This window comes from Plectropomus leopardus, chromosome 16 (assembly GCF_008729295.1).
Source record: "Plectropomus leopardus isolate mb chromosome 16, YSFRI_Pleo_2.0, whole genome shotgun sequence".
Lineage (NCBI taxonomy): Eukaryota > Metazoa > Chordata > Actinopteri > Perciformes > Serranidae > Plectropomus > Plectropomus leopardus.
Window position 1 is genome coordinate 3,451,915 of NC_056478.1, and position 15,871 is coordinate 3,467,785.

A 15,871-nucleotide genomic window follows, 5' to 3' on the forward strand; every position below is an offset into this window, starting at 1 on the left:
CCGTTTGATCAGCTACATGCGAGGGTTGTTTCTGTAGCAGAAAGCATTGGAGGCACTCGTACGATGGAAGGATGCGGTTGTGATACGAGCGCACGGAGTTGGACGCGTGTTATGGGTACTCATAGGATCCATGTTCATTTCGGGCTGTGCAATACGATATCAAGTATCATTATTTATTTAATCAAATACCTCAGTTTTGATGTTGCAGACATGTTGTAGAGTGGACTACTATTGCTTTGACAAAATATTTACAAAATGAGACATTTATGCCTCCACTCCGGACACAAAGATATTATGTTTTCATCTGTTTGTCCCGTTTTTGTTAACACAATAAGTCACAAATACCTCGAGGGAATTTCCTCAAATTTGGCACAAACGTCCACTTTGACGCAAGAATGAACTGATTAGATTTTGGTGGTCAAAGGTCACGGTGACCTCATCTGTCTCATTCTCATGAACGCAGTATCTCAAGAATACCTTGAGGGGATTTTGTCCGATTTGTCACAATCGTCCACTTGGACTCGAATTAAAGTAATTAGTATTTGGTGGCTGACGGTTGACTATTACACAAAAATAAACGGGCTAATTATGATAAAATGTTACGCAAATCCCAAATGGGAAATCATAATGAAGTTCAAATATCTAAGAGGTCAAAGGTCATCTTCACTGTGACATCATAATGTTCTGCAAAAACACCTTTCAAGCCGTTACTCAACGTCAAAACTCACAAACAGAGAAGGAAAGATTTGGTCAGATGCTAAATTGGTGACTCTAATCTTTGACATTTCTCAGATTTTAAGATGTTTTTAGGATTTTAGGACCTTAGGGGCTTATTTAGGACCTCTGTTTGGAGGTTTTAAGGATCCTTCACTGTCACTTTTTCAATAAACAAGCTCTATTTTGGTGTTGTTTTATGCACTCTGGCACTTAATGTATACTAAAGGTACAAAAACAATTCTTATTTTATTTTTTATTGTGAATTAGAAAATGGTTTGGGGGCCACCTGGCACCCCAGGACGTAGGATTTTGGGGATTTTAGAATGTGTCTCAGATTTCAGGACCTTTCTTGGATTTTTTGAGATATACAGGACATTTCTGAGATTTTAAGATGTTTTAAGGATATTGGGACATTTGTAGGATTTTAGGATGTTTCTCAGATTTTAGGATGTTTCTAGGATTTAATGACATTTCTAGGATTTTAGGACTTTCTAGGATTTTGGGACATGTCTTGGTTTTTGGGACATTAGGGACTTATCTAGGACCTCTGTCTGGGGTTCGGGGGATCGTCCACTGGTTTTGATAAACAAGCTGTATTTTGATGCTGTTTTATGCCCTCAGACACTTTATGTATACTAAAAGTACAAAAACAATTCCCCGTGTGAATCACTGTATTGTTTCTGTGAATTATAATATGGCTGGGGGCCAGATTTGGCCCGCCAGCTGTAACTTTAGTATCACTTTCTTAGGTCTTATGGTTTCCTCACTGATGTGTCTGATGGAAGAACAGTCCGGCACAGAGCTTGTTCCGGTGGAAATTCCCGCTCACCGAATCCAGATTGTAGACAGCTGCTACTCTGACGTATCAAAGCCTGAAAACATGTTTGAGCCGCTGCGGCTGCCTGTACAACTCACGCTTTCTAATTATAATTCACATTTCTGACATATAGATGCTTGATGGATTATTTATGAGATTACCCGAGAGGGATGTATCTGTGGAGAAACCGCTGAAGGTGCTCTTATGTTGGAAGGATGCAGTTGTGATGGGAGAGTATGGAGCTCCCCCGCTGTGCGGCCCCCCGCTGTGTGACCACAGCCTCCTGCTGTGCAGCGAGGGTTTGGCTGAATTGGCCATGAACTTCTGGAGGTCTTGTTATTGTGCAAGTGAACGATGCTTCGCCCCTCTTCCCTTCCTCCCAGCACCACAGCTCCCACACCCACACCACAGCTTGGAGCAGAGCGTGAGGAGAGTGAGATGTCACAGACCCAGCACACTGCCGCATATGACACTCAAATCCGAGCATAGTGTTGCATATTGATTTGCGCGTGTGCGCTATTTCAAACTGTGACTGGCGTTTGCAACGAAGCCAGCTCCTCTCCACACTTCACTGAACTGTGTTGCCAGAGAGTTCTCTGCCAACTGTGCCAGAATTAATCAACGGTTTCTTTCAACAGAAACTTCACTGTTGTGTCTGTTAAAGAAAGTTTGTCTTTGAAAAAGAAGTTTTGTTTCAACTTTAGTTTCTTTGTACGAAAATAGTTCTTTTTTTTTTTTTGATGCCGTGATTTAGGGCTCAAGCAAACTGTGAAAAACTGGAAAAGATAAATAAATAATAAGCGGGTCCTTTAAAAGGGAACGCAGCACTTTTGAAAATCATAATTCTGAAATATGTGACAGCATTCACGAACATATGGTTACACATCACATCTAAAATACAGACCTCTTCCATTTCGTCCCTCTTTATCATCGACCATTTTTATCTTTTTGGGGGGACAGAGATCTTGAGAGGGAGATAGCAGGTCAGCAGTAGATCCTCTGTAGAAATGGCACATCATTTGAAAGCTGGGAACTGGAAGATTAATTCGTCTCTCAGCACTGTGTGTCGAGGTGTAATTTCGTTTTTGGCGCTTTTTTAAACTTTTAAACTTTAGACTTTAAAGGGGTTCACAACATTAGAATAGAAGTGAATGATCGCCATTTCGATGCTCAATTGTGTCTCATAAGTGTTGCAGCATTTCTTGAGTTGACACCATTTGTTACACAGATTTGGTGCTAATTTTGTCTTTTTTTTTTTTACCACTTGAGAATAAATCAAAATCCCTGTCAAAATCCCTCCAAAATATCACAATATGACGCCAAGACCTTGAGGGACACCATACAAAAATCCATGTTGTAATTTTGAATCAAAAATGTTTGACATTGTGAGATTTCTGTAAAAAATGTTATGAATGAAAATGTATAAAAATTGTAGGAAATTTTATAATACCTATCATTAAGGTCATTTTCTCAAAATGATTTTTTTTTTATCATACTCCTTAGCCAGTACTTACTTACTTTTTTACCTTTTTAAATTATATCATTCATCATCCTGTGTTGGGATTTCTCTTATGGAAATGTATGCAAAAAGCATTCATTTAATTAGATAATGCATCATTCGAATATGTAAACATATTTTTAAAAACTTGAAATTCAAAAAAAATATTTTCTTAATGGAAGTAATAAACTGGGGATGTTTTGTTGTAGAATGTATTTGTTAATTTTTTTACTCTACTCACTTGGGGTCTTATTTTTGCTCTAAAAACTTATGAAATCTTACTACACATATCTTTAAAAGACATTTTGTCAAAATGAGTTTTTTTTCTCATACTCTGAGCCAAAAACCTCCTCCTCATTTTAGTTATAAAAGACATTGATGTTTATGACTGATGACAACATTTTCTGATCTTTGGAGTGATGAAAAGAGACATCAGGTATTTGACTCTGTATGTCAACAAAATAAAACAAGAATTGTGAGTTTGGCCTTATCAAATATTTTCATAATTTTGCTCTGGAAAGTAATGCAAACTGGTGCAAATTAGAATCAGTGACTTCTTTTAAATCACTTCTTAAAACCCATTTTTATAGACTTGCTTATATGTGATGTCATCTTTTTATTTTGTCTGTTTATTTCTTTTTTTTCTTTTTGTTTTTTTAATTTATGTTTTATCTCTGTTTCTTTGTATTATTTTAAAATCAATTATTTGTCCTCCACTTTTAATTTCATCCTAACTCTAACTCTAGTTCCTTCTCGCTCGTGTTCAATAGGACGGTTTGGCTTTGCGGTGTTGTATCACCGTCTTTGTGCACAAGTTATAATTCAATTAGACAATATTGCATTGGCGTTTTTAAACACACAATTCCACACAATGTACTTGATACATGATTCAAATGAAAAAAATGTCTTCAGGCAAGTATTCAGCTGGAGAAGCTCTGTGGGGATATTTATTAGTTAAAAATGTGTCTCCCTTTGAGGACAGGAACATAGAACTGGAGGACAGAAATAACGTATGTACATATAACTTTATCAATTTCAATGCTGCATTAACCCCATAAAACTTTATTAGATGTGGAATTATCATAATAACACATTTGATTAGAAGCCTTTTTTATCAAGATGAGTTACAAAAGAAGGGAAATGAAATACTGGTGGTGCGCTATGAACTGAACTGAACTCCTCTGTTCTCCTCCTCCTCTCCGTCTTTATCTCTTCCTCCCTCTCCATCCTCCTCAGCCTGAACTATTATATCAGCGGGGCCAGTATCATGAATAATGTGGGCCTTTTTTGTAGCTTTTTGCATGCTGTGATTTAGCCTTTGGCCCCTTGGCAGAGTGGTGGGCTATTTTTGGAGCTTGGATCGCGGCAGGCGGAGCTACAGAGACGAGGGAGTGAGAGCGAATGAGCGAGCGAGGGAGTCAGCGATCAGGGCCAATATGGCGGCGTCTTCCCAGCACACCCTCAGCATCTAACGCCTCGGGGTAGAGAAATGATTGGCTCCGAGTGTCTGGGTAAACACAGACTCCTACACAGATAATGTGTCGACTGCACCGAGCATGTATGCTCTCACATTCAGAAAAGCATTTGCTCATCTTGTAGCGGAGTAAATCTCTTAATCTTATTATGATGTTGATCTTGGGCGCAGATCTGTACATCGCTGGGGATATTTTTTTTGTTTGATATTAAGTCTTGAGTCAAAAACAAACTTGGACGGGAGCGGAGCAGCGAGCTGACAGTTGTGGCGTGGAGAGGAACAGACTCAAGCTGGAAGCTGTCTTCTCATGCTGTTTTCTGTCTCTATTTGATCATCAAATGCCAGACTTCAAATTACTCTGCCCCGGTTTTTGGCTCTTTCTACAACTTACACGACCAAAATCAATCTACTCTACATGAGCACATTTACTCTAAGATTTCACGGTGTTTTATGGTTTAAATTCTGGATAGACAATTGATTATCTCTCTGTTTTTTTATATATTTATTTTTAATGTTTCCGTGCCAACGATGGCCGGGACACAGAGGCATTATGTTTTTAGGCTGTATTTGTCTCATTGTTGTGAATGTCTCATGAACACCTTCAGGGATTTTCTTTCTTTTTTTCAGATTTGGCACAAATGTCCAATTTAGGGGCTGACAAATTATAGGCTGACCGATTATTGGGGCCGATATTTGGCATTTTGACGATTATCTGTATCTGTATTTTATTCTAATGATAGCCGCTAAAATTAATATTAAAAAAAGTGCAAAGAAAGTGTCAGCATGGGAGGATCTTTTACTTTGGAAAACCTCAGAGAGCTATTTTCATACATTCCAAATTCCTAATTTTTACAGAGATTTTCATTTTTATTGTAAATGCATATCAGTTTCAAATATTGGTTTTCGCTCTCATTAAATACTAATAATTGGTATCGACCCTGAAGAACCAGTATCAGTTGACCCCTAGTCCACTTGGATTCAGCGCTGAAGTGATTAAATTTTGGTGATCATGGGTCAAAGTCACTGTGATCTCATCCGGCTCATTTCTTATTTTCAAATTTGGCACAAACGTCCACTCTGAGTCAAGGATGAACTGAGTAGATTTTGTTGGTCAAAGGTTAAAGTCTAATTCTTGTGAATGCGATATTGCAACAACACCTTGAGGGAATTTCTTTCAATTTGGCACAAACGTCCACTTGGACTCAAAAATGAACCGATGGCTTAGGTTGTTGAAGGTCAAAGGTGACTTTAACCTCACAAAACTTGTTTTTGGCCCTAACTCAAGAATTTATAGGCTAATTATGACAAAATTTCACACAAATATCTGATAGGATATAATGCTAAAGTGATGACATTTTATGTCCAAAAGGTCAAAGGTCAGCTTCACTGTAACATCATAATGTTATTCTTATTATAAAACACTATTCTGGCTGTTATTCAGCGTCATAACTCAGGAACAGAAGGGGAGACATTTGGTCAAATACTGAATTAGTCACACTAATATTGAAACTGTGCTGATTATATTCGTAGATCTTTTGCGCTGTCGGGGGAAGATGCGTCTGAAGCGTCCACATTTTTGCAAACATGAATGTAAACTGTAACTCTAAATCCAGCTTCTCTCTTCTTTCTGTGTGTTTGACCACAGGTCCGACCTGGGCTGCACCAGTCGCAGCGGTGAGCCAGCCCAGCCTCCTGCCCCACACCTACGCCCTCCCCCAGCCGCCCTCCTTCAGCCACAGTGTGACCGCGCAGTCACCCATCATCGGAGTAACCCCTTCCATACAGGCGCCGGTCCCCCCGCAGCACCCTCTCATGACAGCTCACTTCCAGCTGACGCCACAGTCCACCCAGCAGCCGCCCTCCATGGTCCTGAGCATGCCCAGCCAGCCTCCGTACCCCTCTGCTCAAACCACCTCCGCCCTCGCCGCCCAAGCCAACCAGGTGGTCCATCCAAACCCTCACAGCGTGATGGGCAACGGCCACTTAACCTCTCATCCGGGCCTCATCCAGCCCCCCGCTCTGCCTCTGACCAACGGACAGGCGGCCGCAGCAGCGGCGGCGCAGGCTCAGCCCACAGCCGCAGACAATCAGGACGGACCGAACGGACTTCAAATGCTGCGGACAGTCGGGATGGGAAAGTACGAGTTCAGTGACCCGGGACATCCTAAAGGTAAGCACAGACCGCTTCAGCTGCTGCTCTGCACAGGCGGATTTTCTGAGTTTTTCAGAATCACTCTCTTCCAGATATGAACCTGTCACGGCTATCTTTGAAAGGCTAAATCAAAGCAGATCTGTTCAGCGGGCAACCTCAGCTCAGAAGTGAATCCAAGCCGGGGAGGTGTTAGGTATTAAATCAATGTACTCTTAGCTCTCTGTTCCTTGTGACCTCTCCTTATGTGAGGCCGCGCTGGAATGAATCTCGCAGGCCTCTGCCCTCCTCCTGTGTACCCGAGCAGTTTGGGATGCCAGCGGTCATAAACAAGGCAGCAAACACTCGAGCGAGGCGTTGTTAAAATCCAACTTGCAAACAGAGCCAATTCGCTTCAAAGCTGCTCCAAGGTCGCCGAGAATGGAGGTGCACCAAAAGCAGCAGCAGCAGTGAAATGACTGCTTCTAAAAACCTATAACGCTGCCTATAGTGGGCTCTTTGGAGAGAACATGTTGTGCTGATCTCAAACTACCAAACAACAGAAGCATCAGTACTGGTGTGAACTGAAATTGGTTAAAAGTGTGTCAGGTTTATCCTTCCACCGCTGTCGGAGTTGCAGCACTCACCGGGCCTACTAAACACAAGACAGGAAGAGCTTTCAGCCCCCTGCCCTCGCATCTCTCCCCGAAAATCGTTTGAAGCCTTGTTGACTTGTGTTTGTGAAGGTGCTCCTCAGCTCCCGACTCATGCCTGAGTCTGCACGCCGTAAATTGGTGTTTGGTTTAACCTTGGAGTTTATGACGCAGGGCGCTAGAAACAGATGTTGGCAATTCCCCCGACCAATTTTCACATTTAATGAAGCTTTTAATTTAGGTTTAGATTGTTTTCTTTTTCCTGACTCAGTTTGATCAATAAAATGTGTGCAAATGAACTTGTAGATTGCAAAAGAAAAAAAAAGAAGCAATTATTTTGGGGGCCCGCGATACGTTGAAATGAGACTGCAGGTAGAATTGGAAATGGATAATTAGACGTCGGCTCGGTCCGGCCGCGGTCGAATGAGAGCTTTTTAGCTCCTTTGTCGGATGGACCGTCGCGATCCATTAACCGCGTGCGCGTCAAAATTTATTGACCTTGTTCTAACAGGCCAAAGAAGCAAGAGTTTAATTGGGATTACAGTATTTATACAGAGCGGTTTTACAAGGCTGCAGGATTGTTAAAATTCAGGCAACACTGTTGCTGTGATTCATTTTATGAGAATATATTCAGCTTGTGTTTTTACAGTTTGTCAGCTGCTGTATTTCAAAGGCAGGAGGGGAAGCATCCCTGTGTCAATTTCTAGACACAATATACACTTGAAAATCTTGTGTATGAAGGTCAAACTGCAAATAGAGGCACTTGAAAATCACATCTCTTCAACCATTGTGGCACTTTTTTTTTTGTTCATTCCTGCCTGGCACTGAATAGACATTAGTGAGGGTAATGTCACACGAACAGTGGGACCGAGAAGAGCACCAGTAAATTAGCAGCAGTGACATCTCTTCAACGGGCTCCTGAGTGGCGAGCCCCCCCCCCCCCCCCCCAGGAACACTTAACATAGCAGCTGTAATCACAACAACGCCGCCTCGATCGCCCTGCCCCTCAAGACACTGTCCACTGCGGTCCTTCTGTGTCCGTCTTTCTGATTATCTGTCCTGTCGCCTTTCTTGCCATCCCCCTGCTCGCTCACAAATCCCAAGCTCCCGCCGCTCTTGCGCACTCTTAAATCAATTAACGTTGCATATAAGTGCGGCGAGTACTGTCCTGCTGTATCGGCATGGTGAGGAAACATGGAGGGTGTGCTCCTGCGACCTGCGTTCCGCCTCGTTTCTGTTGCAATTAATTTTAACCTGCTGTTGGCTCTTTTTTCTGCTTCTCTGGAGAAGTTTGTGAAAAGAAAGGAAAACAGCGAAAGGTGAGAGGTCATTGTTTCTGCAGCTCTCTAATGGCTGAGGTAACGATGAAAGTGTAGGCGAATCTGATCCCAGGGCAGAGTGTGAGTCACACATCGGGAATAGAGCTAGGCGGAAAATGATGTCCCAGCATCCACACAGATGGACAAATAGGCTTTATTTCTTCTTTTTTCTTCCTTATTTTGCTTTATTTATGCTTTCATTTGTCCTCAAGAAATGTCTGTCTTTAAAGGGATGGTTCACTAAAAAAAGAAAATTCAATCATCATCTACTCGCCCTCATGTGGATGGAAAGTCAGGTGCAGTTTTGTAGTCCACAAAACGCTGCCGGAGTTTCACAGTGAAAAGGCGTCGCACTCATCACCCAAACAATTGAAGCAAATGGTGGCCAGGATTCAAAGCGTTACAGAAATATATAATAAAACCACAAAATGTCTCCATACTGCTTATCCAAAGTAATCCAAGTGTCCTGAGGGCCCGACGTGCCGAGTTGTTTTGAAAAACGTCTCTGAAGTATTTGTACTTCATCCAGCACTGCATGTGGGAGACTTTGTTTAAATAGCTGATGAAATATCATCCAGAACGAGGTCTTAAAAAAGAACGCATCCCAAACAAATGTAGACAAAACCTGGACCTTATTGTCCATGTTTTTGTCTAAGTGACTAATGGAGACAGAATTTTTTAAAACTGGTCCAGTACTGAAAGAGGACACTGAAACTGGCAGCAATGTAACCACTCTGAGCCATATGCACTGTCAGTGTATGTTCAGTAAAAGTGTTTTTGCCACTGACAGGCTCAGATTCTTATTTTACATTATCAAAATGATCCCGACAGAGACAAACCTTTATGTTAAAGAGTAAGATCCTTTTTTTAAAACTGAAACAGCCCCGAAATGGCTATTGCCAAACCCACCACACTCTGTTTAAATAAAAATGTAAAATATGCTGGCTCTACCTACACTAAAATGACTGATTATTTAAATGGAGTCAGGTGGAACGATCTTTTTAAAAAGGGGTTGTCTCTGTAGGAATCCTTTCCATAATGTTGTAAGACACTTTATTTGGCAACTTAATGTGTCATTTTTGATTGATTTTATATTTTATACAGAATCTGAATCTCACTATGAGTTACTGTTGTTTACAAACTAAAGAACAGAGAGTTTCGTTCCATTTTTACTGTTGTTGCAATTGTATTTTTTTGTAGTTAATCATAAAATATTCTCAGTATTTTTGCAATATTGTTGAGAGAGAGAGAGAGAGAGAGAGAGAGAGTAAAAATACCCTGAAATGTCGTGATATTTCACATCCATATCCCCCTTAAACAAATGGAGGTGTAACAATCCATTGATTTGAGTCTATACATTACTCATTGAAATTATGCAATTTAAACGGTGAAAAGTGAAAACATTGATCCATATCATCATCTTAAGGACATGCCTTTATTTTGAAATTCTATGTCATATGCTGCATTCATGTGATGTCAGGAGGTTTAAAAGTTTAGTAGTTCATGTGCTTTGAGATTAAGTGGAAGCTCTTAAGAAGAAGGATTTCATTTTAATGCTGAAAGCATTTTTAAAAAGAGGTTGATAGCTGTTTCCAGTTTATTTATTTTTATATATTATTTTATTTTTATACATATATTTTCTATAATATATTGAATTTTCTATATATTTTTGTATTTATATGTACAGCAGTTAACATTAATATCATATGACACTTTACATGTGATCAAAAGTTGATATTTTATTAATGAATTATAAAAATGCTTCTTACTATCAACCAAGTATTGACTTTTACATGTTTATTTTTAATTTATAACGTCAAGTTGACAACTCTTAATAAAATAATGTTATCAGTGTCAGTTTACTCGCCTGCTTTAATGTTAAAAGTTCGCCTGCCTGCTACAGCTAATAAATGCAAATGCCAAAATGTGCAACTACTAAAACTAGCTACTAAACAAAATATGTATGTATGTATATATATATATATATTATGTTTTTTTAATCTTTCAGTTGTTGACAATGCATGCTTTCCGCCATTTCTGTTGCCCTTAAACGTCACACAAACGTCACACAAACGTCACAATTCGGCAATTCGGGTATGCGCTCCTAACTGGTAAATACGGTAAATACGATATTTCTGAGGAGCATGTGAAGGCAGCGACAGTCAAACCGGAAAATGATGAAAGACAATGGCGATATATACTGTGGGATAAACCAGGAGCGGGGAAATATATTTGTATTTCGGAGAGGATGAGGATAAACCAGGGATGTATTATAGGAATATACAGACGGAGGACGTGTCAACGTAAACAATGACGTCATTCGAGTAACGACGACGCACCTTTCTGGATGGTCGCTAAGCTAGCGTCTTGCAGCAACATTAGCAGCTCTGTTTTTGGCTGAAAAATGTGCGTGCCCCCGAAATACAACCGCGCTGTTCTGTCGGGAGATGCGGCGACTTTAACCAACGGACTGTGAGTACGAAAAAGTGAAAATAATACATGTAAATTGACAAGCTAAACTCCGCTAGCCGCTATGCTAATGAATGTTGTGTACAAGCGCTTATGCTAATAATGTGTGAAGAGCAAAACACACCTGTGTACCTGGACGGTAATTATTTAGCCGAATTAATACTCAAATTTCAAGAAATTAGTAAAAGGTGACACTGGAATGACGTCAAAATTAATTGGGAAAAAAATGGAGGGGGTTAGAAAAATATATATTAGAAAAACCTCTGGAAAATGTTCAGAAAAAAATGAAAATAATTCTCTTATGAAAATTGTGTTTTTTAAAAAAGGATACATATTTTAAAAATAAATATTTTTAGGTGCGTTTTGAGGGTCATTTTCTTGTTTATTTTTGTTTTTTACTTTGATTTTTTAAAGCTTATTTTTTACCTATTTTTTAGGTAATATTCTTGTATTTTTTTACTATTTCTTGCTCATCTTTTCAGCCATGCCTTGTTAACATGTTGTTTTCTAAATTATAATGTCTTATAATGTCTTATAATATTGCCTTTATAGTCAAATCCTGGCTTCTCAAACGTGATTATTGGACAAACAGTTTAGATACCAAAGCCACTGCTTAAGTGATTGTGCTGCTGCATTAAAAAAGAAAGAAGAAAAGCTTGAGCCTCTGGACACAATGCTGGTAAGCGCTGATGTGCAGAGGAGGTTTGTGGCTTTTTGATGGCAAAGGCCTGGATCTTGGAGGAGCTGACAGAGCTCTTCCTCCTTAATCCAGCCGCACAACAGGCCGCAGTGCGTGCCCACGCGTGCGTGCCTTCAAGTGTGTGTGGCTGCTCGCACGCACAACTTCTTGGGTGTGACTGCATGGATGTTTTGTCAGATGTCAGCCTCATAGCCTTAAAGCCAAACACCGCAGTGACAGAAATCACACTCCGTGTTTGATTTGGCTTTGCCTTCAAAGGGAGCAATTTGTCTTCGCTCTGCATCAGTGGGCACATCAACAACTGTGTGCTCTCGTCTCTCCGTGGGTGTATGTGTGTCTGTATAGGTATCTATCTGTATTTCTGTTTACTGTATATATAGTATGTGTGTTTGTGTCTGTTTGAGCAAATGCCATATGTTTGTGTGCCTGAGTTTGTGTGAAGATTCACACGGAGCAGCTTGAGGCAGCTTTAACCTCATCACCTACTGAGATATGCCAGTCACCAGGCTGTGATCTGCCTACCTGGTTTCCCCACAGCGGGGCTTTTCATAATACCTGCCTGTCATAGTGTACAAATCAAACAACACACCGTCTTGTCGATTGTTAATTTCCTTCACACCACCCACTCCTCGCTTATTTTTTTATTGTCTTCTCAGACAGAGAAGCTTTTCGAGCACCTAAATAATCCATCTGTAGCCGGAGCCAATCACAACTGTCGGCACATTGTGTGAAATGCGGGGATGACAGAGAAAGACTGACATTGTTGTTAGAAAGGACAATAAAAAAACGACAGAATGGGAGGCGATAGAAGAGGAGATAGCAACAGAGAGAGGGTGAACATGAGAGAGCGAGAGATGCTGAGAGTGGAGTCGGTGTGTGTCTATTGACCAAGTCATTAAAATCGATGGTTGTCTTGATGAATATCAGCCGAGGGAAGCTAGTGCAGAGCTCAGCAGGGACAGACTCGCTCGCAGCAAACGTGACCAAGCATCGTTTAAAGGCAACTCACAAATGAAAAACACAATATCAAAAAGGAAGTTATTATTTCCACATTTCGAAGGCTGTTTTTAAGGTTACCGCTGTTACATATGCCAGCCACTCAAATCATGTTTTTGATATCGTTTTCCAGCTAAGTGTGAACCAGTGGCGTCATTATGCCTGGGCATTTAAGGCCTCTGTTTTGAATGTTTTATAAAATGCCCTGGATCTAAATATACAGGCTATATGGATAGTTTCAAAAATAAGAGTAGTCCTCAGGGACTGTTTTTTATCTATAAGAGGAGGGGCTTGATTTTTACCCTCCCAAAGCTACAAATATATTTCCTTGGGCCTCCCTGAGTGACTCTGGGAAAATGTGTGAATTATTCATCCCTCATGATGTGCACAAGAACCATCGTAAAAATCTAATTCCATTGATAATTTCTGTCGTTACACTTTGTTGCTATAATAAATAGTGTAATTCTGCAGATTTTTATTGGGGCATGTTTTGTAAGTCATGTTTTATTAAAAAAAAAAAAATTTAAAGGAAAAGAATTGCAGAAGTGTTATAAAATCTCAAAAAAAAATATTGCGAGAATACGGGGAGAAAAAAAATCCTTCAAAATTCTAAGAGAAATTTTTTTTAAAAAGTTAATAATAATAATCAAATAGAAAATTAAGGAAGAAAATTGCCCAAAAAATGTATAGAAAAATGTTTAAAGAAAACAAAAGTTTTTAAAAATCACCAATAATTTTGATTTAAAAATAATAATAAAAAAAGCTCAAAATTCTTGCCTTCCAAATCTACAGGCCTGAAGGTTTGGGAGGCATGGTTTGATGAAAAAAAAAAAGCAAATTAATTTTTCTGTGAAAAGTTTTGGCAACATTTTTTTTACAAAAATTGTAGCAATGTTTTTTCGTACACAGGTCTTGGCTAAGCCCCCAGTGTCCTTAGCAGTAAAAAAAGTCCTGTCTTGAACTGTTGGTAGCTGTGTTGCAAATCCTGAGTGTCGCAAACTGTGACGCTGAGGGAAAAACAGTTTTTGTGGTTAAATGCCTGAAAATAAGAAACACGTGAAGCATGGTTGCTGGAAGCTTTAGTTTGAAGTTCGGGGTCGGAGACAGATCTGCTGGGCCACCTGCTGCCTTGCTGAGCATTAGCCGCCTCTTTTTCTCATGTCAAACATCATTTTAATGCTTCCTTCCACCTCACTGACCTTTACCGCTCCCGTATTCCTCTCTCTCTCTCACACACACACACACACCCACACATCGGCAGAGACGCACATATGCGCACAGACGATCACATGCATAAATGCACACAGGGGTGAAACACACACACTACTATAAGAGAGGGACACACTAGTCTTCACACAGCACCCAGCCTCCACTCTGCCCAGGAAGTTCATCTTCCAGTCAGCTCACATCAGCCGTCATCTGGGGACCAAGCGGCTCTGGAGCTGCTAGTGAATGCAATTAAGATGCCTTGCTGAGTTAAGATCAGTGTTTCACTTTGCTACGGCGAGCCCCGGCGCAGCCTCACAGCCAGCGTGGGCTCACCTCTCCTCTGCCGTGACCGTTTCATCTGCCTTATCTGCCTTATTCAAACCTGGCTCTCAGTAAGATTCTAATTATGTGTTCATTTTTGTTTACTTTGGGGCAAAGCATATTGGCGCTGCCGCATTACTGTCCACTCACATGTTGGTTCTTTGCGCATTATGGCTGCGATATTACCAGTAAGTGAGGAAATTATAGATCCCTAAATTAGTGAGATAGCGACTGTTTACAAAGGAGAGCTGTGTGTGCTGGTGCTGTTTATTTTAGGGGGTCTCAAGGCTTTTTTCCTGACACTTATCGTACCTCATCAAAGGTTATATTGGAATCGAGGTGCTATTTAATTGTTGCATCGTTTCACCTTGTTACTGGTTTATGATGCCTTTGGATTTGATAATAATGTTTTATTTCTGGAGGTGTTGTGCTTCAGAGATACTTGTCTACAGATCAAAGTAATTACAGTTATTAACAGTCCAGTATTTAGGATTAATGGGGATTTAGTGGCAGCTAGTGGTGAGGATTGCAGATTGTGACCAGCTGATACTTCTCCCAGTGAGATTTCCTTCAGTGTTCATTGTTAAGGAGGTTTTACGGGAGACAAATTATCCGTAGAGCTCTTTTCCTCTCTAAAACAAACAGACCTGGTGATTTAAACCGGTGAAAACACAAAGTAAAGCAGTGTCACACAGTAAATCAGTGTTCCTCTCACCCTGTTTGGCTCTTCACAGACTGACCATGAGCCCAACACCTGTTAATTTGCGCAAACCTTTTTTCTTTTTTTTTTTTCAGAATTTAAAATCCAGATGTTGAGGTGGTTTTTACCAGGTGCAGAATTTCACACAGAGGTCTCCTCTTCTCCAAAACAAATGAACTGGGAGATTTAAATCGATACTGATACTATTTATTAGTAGTTAATGAGACCAATAACCAACATTTGGAACCGATATGCATTTACAATACAACCGAAAATATTTGTCAAAACTTAGAATTTGGAGTTTCACAAAATCCAACACAAAACTTTGTTTAAATGCCTTTAGCAAATGCTAAATCAAAACTTAAACGTTAAACGTCATATATAGCAAGTTCCCACAACTTTTTAATTAAAAATTAATAAATCAAAAGTTTTTAAAAAGTTCCTGACATGTTGACACTTCCTCGTTTTTAATTAATACATTTTATCAATGATCATTAAAATGAAACGCAGATACAGTTAATCAGCAAAATAATCTGCCAGGCTGATAATCTGTTGACCCCTAATTTAAACAGGTAAAAACACTGAATAAGGTAGTTCTATATTAAGGAATATCAACAATTAATCATTAATTTGGTTAAACACCATCACATCCTGATCCAACAGTGCTGCTTTGGAAACATTGTGCCCACACTCCAGTCTCCATAGGTCCCCCCAGTGAGTAAGGGGCTCACTTAGAGCCAAAAAATGTCCTTTAAAAACATACATAACTGATTAATTACTGATTAATGGGTGTCTGCCTTCCAAAAGCCAAATCAGCCAAAACTGACTTCCCTATTTACGATTTAAATCAGTGTTTCTTTATGCTTCTGG

The 15,871-nt window shown here is 40.0% G+C and overlaps 1 protein-coding gene across 3 annotated transcripts in view; it reads left to right on the forward strand.

The window, feature by feature from the left end:
* LOC121955786 (kelch-like protein 29) overlaps positions 1 to 15,871 on the forward strand; it is a 378,430-nt gene that overhangs the window by 194,088 nt on the left and 168,471 nt on the right. For all 3 annotated transcript variants that reach the window (XM_042503866.1, XM_042503868.1, XM_042503869.1), the window contains one exon: positions 6,152 to 6,676. In XM_042503866.1, coding sequence (XP_042359800.1) covers positions 6,152 to 6,676 — 525 coding nt within the window. The remainder of the gene's footprint in view (positions 1 to 6,151; positions 6,677 to 15,871) is intronic.